General features: G+C 37.1%; 1 protein-coding gene across 1 annotated transcript; it reads left to right on the forward strand.

Annotated features, from left to right (window-relative positions):
• Nucleotides 1-295: 295 nt before the first annotated feature.
• Nucleotides 296-1,570, forward strand: LOC149188073 (uncharacterized). The gene has a single exon (XM_089412918.1). The coding sequence runs from the start codon at nucleotides 475-477 to the stop codon at nucleotides 1,567-1,569; it is 1,095 nt and encodes a 364-aa protein (XP_089269044.1). The 5' UTR covers nucleotides 296-474; the 3' UTR covers nucleotide 1,570.
• The last annotated feature ends 6,930 nt before the right edge of the window (nucleotides 1,571-8,500 follow it).

The following is an 8,500-nucleotide window of genomic DNA, read 5'->3' on the forward strand; positions in this document are numbered from 1 at the left end:
AGTTAATAATTAATAATTAAAAACAAAAATCAAATCATAGAGTGACCTATAATTTATTAAAATTGTTTTAAAGGCTGTCCCATCAACCTTTTAAAGTAATAATAGTGAGACTAAAGGATGATGAAGTTTGCGTGTTGATGAACGACTCTCGAACAGAAGCATTTGTCTTTCATGCCATCCATAGTTTAAACATAAAATACTAATTTTGGTCGATGAGCAACTCTGAATGAACCTTGGTAAGAGGATAAATATTCTCACCAGTATCGACATGATATGAATCTTTAAATCTCGCAACTGCTATTCACTCCTGAGAACCAATTCCCAATATCAGAAAAGTATATTGCCAGAGTGGGATTCTCGAGCGTGCAGGCAGGCAGTCAGTCATCCTAGTTGCCCTGCCTGGTTTTAGGAGGACGAAATGATCGTTAAAGTTAACAGCAAAAATCTCCTGTAGCGCAATTCGAGGAGACCGCCATGAGTTCCTTCGGGTACATAGTTCTTGGATTTGTTTTTGGATACTTTATGAGCATTCAAAATCCCCGTTTGAACCAGATAGGTCTATTTTCAGAGCCCGCCTATTTTACTCCATACCATTCTCTGCAACCAAATAGAAATTGCGTTTGTGGCCGCTGCAACGCCACTATTGGATCTTTAGCCATGGCTAATAATGGCAGCAGCGGTAAATTACAGACGGTTTCTCTGCCTCCAGGCATTTCAGTTCCCCAAACGGATCTGTACATGCGCAGGCTGTGGGGAAACCCGAGCGAGGATCAGCCGCGGAAGCCCAGATATCTGGTCACATTCACGGTTGGCGTGCAGCAGAAGAATATTGTTGACAGAGCCGTTGAGAAATTTTCGGAGAATTTCACGGTGATGCTCTTCCACTACGACGGGAACGCCAGCGACTGGGACGAATTCGAATGGTCGAGGCGGGCCATCCATGTGACCGGCCGCGAACAGACCAAGTGGTGGTTCGCCAAGCGGTTCCTCCACCAGGACGTGGTGGCGCCGTACGATTATATTTTCATTTGGGACGAGGACCTCGGGGTGGAGAATTTCGACGCCGAGGAGTACGTGAAGGTTGTAGAGCGGCATGGTTTGGAGATCTCGCAGCCTGCGATGGACCCTGCTAGCAATGGTCTGACTTGGAGGCTGACGAGGCGGCGGCGGGATGTGGAGATCCACCAGGTGTCGGAGGTGGCGTACGACCAGAAGTTATTTGGTGGCGGGCCGTGCCGGAGCCCGCTGCTGCCGCCGTGCGCGGCGTTCGTGGAGTTGATGGCGCCGGTTTTTTCCCGGGAGGCGTGGAAGTGTGTGTGGAAGATGATCCAGAACGACCTGGTGCACGCATGGGGTTTGGATTTTAATTTCCACCGATGCGTGGGCGGAGACGTGGCCGCGTACGAGAGAATGGGCGTTGTTGACTCTCAATGGGTCGTTCACAGACATCTTTGTTCGTTGGGGTTAGTGGTGGGATCGATTCGCGAAAGGTGTCGGTTGGAGGCGAGCCTGTTCAACGATCGGCTTGATAAATCGGACATGGAAAGTCTTTGTTGCGGGGAGGGGTAATACCAGATCTTATAATTTTTTTTTTTTTTTTTAAGAAAAATTTAGATTGTTTTGTCCTAATTTGGTTTATCATTATTATTCAAGAAAAATTACGTCATTTGAAATAATTTGCTGGTGGTTTGTAAGGGGTAGGGTTTTATCCGGCCAGATGCTTCTGTGTTTTTGGCAGTGAATTCTTTTTTTATATCCTAGAAGAAAACCTCTTAACAAAGTAAAAACAGTTTTTGAGCATACTCCAAACCTATAACCAGATGTCTTTTAGCCAATTACATTCCAACCCATGGTTAAATGTTAATAATATATTTTTAGTATATTTTATTTTAAATTTAGATTTTTTAATTATAAATTTAAAAAATATAATATAAATAATTTATATGTTTCATGCCTAATTAAAAAAATATTTATTTATATATTTTAAAATACATTTTAAATAATCAAAATCTTAATCTAATTTTTTTTTTTAATATATTTTAAATATTCATCATCTAAAATTATAAAGATTTGATAGAGAAAACCAAAATATCTGACATCATCACGTGTATACAGATTTCAAGATAGCCTGCACAATCACCATAAGTGTTCAGATTTCTAAAGCTCACCCATGGAATTGTTTTCAAAATTAAGTACACTTTGGTCTTTGTAATATTTATTAGAATTTGATTCAAAGTAAACCGTGCATCACTGAAGGAATTGTGCAAAACTTTTGTGGATATTCGATGAATGAATTTACATGTGAACCATTCAAATGTGTCTTTTTTTCAAATGAATTCAAGTGTGTGTCTATATATATAATGTGTCTATATAGGTTAAAATAATTACTTTGTTTAATTATTTTTAATGTATAAAATTGTTTATATAAATATAAAGAGTAAAATTATAATAGATAGTTTAAACAGTATAATTTTGTTAGGGAAATAGTATAATTTTGTTAGGGAAATAATAAAAATTCTAGTATGATTTTGAGAAAATTTGGCCCTTTTTTTTTAAAATCAAGGCTTTTGGGTGTCTTAAATTTTTAATGGTGTTGAATTTATTCTTTTCATAGAAATAAAATTTTAATAGTGTTGAATCAATTTCTTTCATAAAAAATGATTTGAACATTACAATGGTAACATTTTTTGGTAAAAAAAAACTTTGGACCAAATTAGACGAAAAATTATTTTAAAATATAACTTTATTTAATAATATTGCTTTTCTTACAAAATATTATATTAAATCACTTGTTGGTCATTGAACATGAGCTAAATTTATTTTTAATTTGATTAAAATATTTTTTTTCCCTCCCACCTAAAAAATAACTTCAAATCCAAAATCTATAAACATTTCGCAAGAGCAATTTCAGGAAATTAAACTTTATCTACACATGATGATGTAGCTACACATCAAAATCTTGAAATTATATTAATAGAATCTAACTTAATAAACTTGATTATTATAGACTTGTCTTGTGATTATATTAATAGAAATTAGCTTAATATCCCAAAATCTATGAACATTTGGCAATAGCAATTTCAGGAAATTAAACTTTATTTACACATGATGATGTAAGTACACATCAAAGTCTTGAGATTATATTAATAGAATCTAGCTTAATAAGCTTGAGAATTATAGACTTGTCTTGAGATTATATTAATAGAAGCTAGTTTAATAACCTTGAGTATTATAGACCTTTCCGTATTTGGACAGAAGGCTTTAATTTATAGGTTTTATGTTTGAGAATATGTGTGTATATACTAAGAGATTGGTATGTTGGTATGTTCTTAAATTTGCGTTAGCTAAAATGAGAAATGGGATGCAAAATGCCCAAATGGATAAGCGAAAGAAAAAATTTCAAGTTTCAAATAATTAATGTTTTTTTTTTGAACATTCCTTTTAACATAAATGTGAGAATAATAATCGAAGAACAAGTATCGATTTTATGTTTTTCTTTGTTTAGAATGGTATGTATGCATCACCCAGAAGAAAAGTATCCAGTTTCTAACCGACGGTTAAAGTCCATTTTTATCTTTATCATGAAAAGAGGAGACTAAAAAGTGAAATTACTTTAACAAAATACGAATATTAAGTTTGATTTAATAATTAAAGAGTGAAATTACTTTAACAAAATACGAATATTAAGTTTGATTTAATAATTAAAGAAAGTATTGATTTATATGAAGAAACGTATTTCGAATAGGGAAGAATCGAGGGAAGAGATGGGTTTTTAGGAGTGCATTTTTTACTTATTCAAGGGATTATGGATAGAATTGTTAGAATTTTAAGGAAGCATAAAGTATTTTTTATTTTTAGACTTTTTAATATCGTTAAGAGTTTTACAAAGTTGGTGAAAGATTATGTGGATCTCAAGAATATGAAAGGTGTTTATCTCATCCCTTGTTCTTGTGGGACTCCCCAAGTGAGTAAAACTAGCCACTCTATAAATCAAAGGATTCAGGAACATGCAGTAGATATAAAACATGGGAGAACCCGTTCATCGACTTTGACAAAACATGCAGAAAATAGGAAACATCATATTTGCATTGAGGACACTCAAGTCATTGCTAAAATTGACCATTTCCATCACTGTGAGTTTACGTAATCTATAGAAATCGAAAAGAAGCATAGTAATTTGAACAAGACCAAATAATCTAAAACCAAATGATGGTTGAAAGATTAATAGTTGTAGGGTCTTTGTCCTATCCTCCTAGTTTTAATCTTTTTATTTAACTCTCTTTCGTTCCATTTATTTATTTTTCCTTTTTTCTTTTATTAAGTATTATTATTATTTTCATTTTTACTTATTAAATTTTATTAGAAGCTTTATACTTTTCTTTAAAAAAATATTAATCTAGTTACCCAATTTTTTTTAAATGCTTTCCATTTATCTATTTATGTCGGTTATATTTATTATTATTAATAATTTTTTAATTTTCTAATTTTGTTTTAGTTTTAATTTTTTAATTCTCTTTACCTAATCTTTTAGAATGGTTTTCTAAAATTGATTTTGATTACGTAATTTTTCTTATTTATTTAGTCAGAAAATAAATTATTAAACCTTACCTTTATTCATTTTATTATTCAAAGTTGTTTTATTGGGCCAATAACCATAAGTTTGTTTATTTATTTAGTTGGTCATAGCATTTTAGTGAGGCATAACTTAATATATAATAAATAACTTAGTTTTTTATTAGTAAAAATTTGTTACGTAATTAGTTATTGGGGAGAGTCATCATATATTTATTTGTAACCTTATAGGGTAATATTTTGATTTAATAAATATATTTTTATATGAATTTAGTTATAAATTAGTTAGAGTCCTAATCTTTTATTAATAATTTATATTGTGGGTCAAAGCTAGTCGTTATAATCTAACGGTCGAATTATCAGCTCTTTCCACCGCTATCACTATTTATTCGGTTGCTTAGATCTAACTCTACATTTGGTCATGATGATAAATCACACTGGTTGGTTCGAAACACATAGACAAAATACTCTAGATGTGATTAGTACTGAAAGATGCCCCAACAATCATAATTATGGATCACAAAAGCCTAAATTGAGATATAAAGAAAGTATTGATTTTCATATAAATGTGAGAATGACAATTGAAGAAAAGGCATTGATTTTCATGTTCTTCCTGGTTTAGTATGGTATGCCTTTGACATCCCTTTAAAATGGAAGAAAGAGCATCAACAAGCTTCTAACTAAGGTTTAAAGACAATTTTTTAGCTTTACCATGAAAAAAAGAGTTTACAAAGTGAAATTACTTTAACAATACTATGGTTTTCTTTACTAAGGAAATAGAAGCATCAACAATGAATAAAAGCATCAATGATAAAGATTAAGTTTGAAATAGTACTAAAGAAGATCAATGCATGAAACCAAAGAATTTGGATAAAAAATAATAAAAACAATTTTTTTTTTAGAAAGTAAACACATCCCAACCTTCTACCACTCTACCATGCGATGCAAAATCAAAGTGGATGACATGTGATGTTATTTCTTTTAAGGATTTAAAATTTCACTATTAGATTCCAAACTCTGAAACCTTGATTCCCACACAATACAATGCAGTGAGCACTAACATCATCTTAAATATGAATTTGCAAATTTGATCAAACATCAAGGTTAAATCTCTTATATTCTTTCACAAAATATGTAATAACAACAAGGGTAATAGTTGCAAAGAAGCATAGTCCCTGCCTCTATCATTAATTAATTAATTGATGGCATGAGTATTTATGTCTCTGCGCATGGTTCCTCTGCACCAACATTTTCCGCATAACTTCCTCTGCACAGCCTATCCTTCACACAACAATTATGCATTGACCGAAAACATTCAATGTATAAAAATTTAATTTAATAGCGGTGTGTATTCTATACTATTTCGTTTGAACGCCATCGGTGAAACTTTGTAATTTGTGTGCGGAGGATCGGTTGTGTTAAATATGAACCATCCTCCACACCTTCGATGTAAGGTCCTCGGAGTTGCGGTGCGGTTGGGCGCTGGGTGACCGTGCGTGGACACGCAACGGGCGTGCGATAGTGCAACAGGCGGGTGCGACGAACCATGCGTGCGGAGGAAATGCGACGAAACCTTGCGACGTTTATGCGACAATAATAGAAGTGCGATGCACTTATATGGCGATTGGAGCGTGGAGCGCTTGGCTTAAAGCCGACTTGCGATGGTGGGCAGGCCGACTTAGAAAGTGGGCGTTGAACGTTGCGAAGGGGTGTGTAAATGAAGATATGGTGGTCGGCTGGGCGAGCCACCACCACACTTGCGAAGTGTATATACATGAGTGCGATGGAGCTCATTTCCATCATCCAACTTCACACTTCTTACTTCTATCTTGGAGTAGGTTCACTTGTGCGCAGTTTTGAGGAGGATGAGCGCATAGCTCATGCGCTCCTCTAGTGTGTCGCACTTGGTGAAGAACTCTTGGTGGAGAGGTGGACGCGTTGGGCAAGGCGTGCCCGAGGTGATTGTGCGGAGGCGTTTGTGCGGCGACTTGGCGTGGGTGTCTTGGCGACTCGGGTGAGCGCCCGCCCACTGTGCAAGTGTGCACGAAGGTGAAACAGAGGTTGGAACCGGAGGTCGTTGAGTTGGGCAGGCGGTACTACGTGTTGTGCACACGATTTGGGTGTTTGTCAAGAGTTGGCAAGCGGGACTGCGTGTGGGCAGGGATACACGGTTTGGGCGTTTGCGACCAAACGAAGAGCGAACCGGCGAAGACGTGCGACGAGGTGAACGACAGGTTGGAGAGTCGTGCGGCGACCATGCGGAGGTGTCGACGAGCTGGGCAACTGAGTTTGCTGAAGTTGTGAAAATTTGGCTAAGTGTAAATTTGGGGTTTCCCAAGGACTCAGTCTATACATTGTAAAAATGATGATTATATAATATATTGATTCGGGCAGACTCACATTACGGGGATTTCCCCTCCCCTTTATACTGTTGCAATTGTTATTGTTCTTGTTATAATTGCTATGGATAATGAATGAGTATGGGCTTCATTGGTATAAAGGATAAATGCATGTTTACTTGGTTGCGAAACACAAGCTAAGTAATGTTAAAGTGAAAGTAGGCGTAGTCCACGAACATAAGTATTGGTGAAAAGAAAGTGTTCGGTGGTGTCGCACCTCGCTATAAGCGGTTGGAAGACTACCGCAGGTGTAGGGGCGTGACAGTTGGTATCAGAGCTTGGTGAAGAGCTTATCAGAGCAGGTCTGAAGACTTGGAGAAGTCTTGCAGGAAGCTGGGTGAAGCAAGTGTGCATACACTTGGAAGTTGATGACAGGTGATATTGAGGCTTGAACAAGGTTCAGGTTTTGAAGCATTTGAAGGTAGTTTCAACACTCGGTTTGAGCAGGGTTGCTCATGACAGTGGAAATAGATTTAGCAGGGGTGAAGCTTAGTGCTTGGACCAAGCTGAACGACAAGGCATGGCAAGTTTGGGAGAAGGTGAAGGGAAGCTCTTGCTTACCTTATACAGGTTGAAGAGGTTGAAGGAAGAGAAGCCCCGGATCCGAAAGGAACTTGAAGTCTTGGAAAGGAATATTGAAGAAGAGCTTCTTCAACTTGGTTGGACAATGGAGCAAGATGAAGTTGCAGATTGTGCTAACAAGGAAGAGGAAGCCATGACAGTTGAAGATGTTGCAGACATGACCATGATGGAGGATGAACTTGAGATTGATCAAGTTGGACCAGGATCGTGCAGTTTGCAGACATGGATGAATGAGGAAGAGCCTCATGATGATGATGGAAGGCAAGGATTGTTGATTGTTGCAGGACTTGTTGGGGTTGTTTGTGACCTTATGGTAGAAGGTACAAAGGCCCTTGACAAGGGAGGAACATGATGATCGTTGTGGAGGAATGGGTCATGCTTTAGCCATATGGAAGATTGGCTAAGTGCCCGGCATGACTCATGGACATATTGAGGAGGGCACACACTTGAGGCATGATGATACTTGGGTGGACTTCTCATGGCCGAGACCAAGAGATAGTCTTGGTGGACACTTTGGTGGAGGAGCTATGATGGAGGGACTCATGACATGATGATATGGTTGGGTGACCGAGTTCAATAAACCGAAGATTGTAGACTTGGATGAGGATGACTGATTATTGTGATGGGTCTACTTGGTTGGACTACATGGGCAACTTAGTCATGGACATCAGGTTGGAGGCATGGAGCATGGCAGTCTTATGCAGGGACATTGTGTGGGAGCACTTGTAGAGGTATCATGGACATCCAAGAAAGAGTGCCAAGGCAGGGATGTTGTGTGGATGGATTTGCTAGTGTGACATGGAGACTTATTACTTATGAGTTGATGGAGAGGTTGTGCACTCTTGTACAACAAGGCCATGGACTTGGTTGGATTTGTGAGCTGATTATGGAGCTCATGATGACATGAGGTTGTGACTTTTAGGGACTTCATATATGGTGGACTTAGA

This window comes from Pinus tabuliformis, chromosome 3_1 (genome assembly GCF_031772625.1).
Source record: "Pinus tabuliformis cultivar Carrire ecotype Pingquan chromosome 3_1, CPIR1, whole genome shotgun sequence".
Lineage (NCBI taxonomy): Eukaryota > Viridiplantae > Streptophyta > Pinopsida > Pinales > Pinaceae > Pinus > Pinus tabuliformis.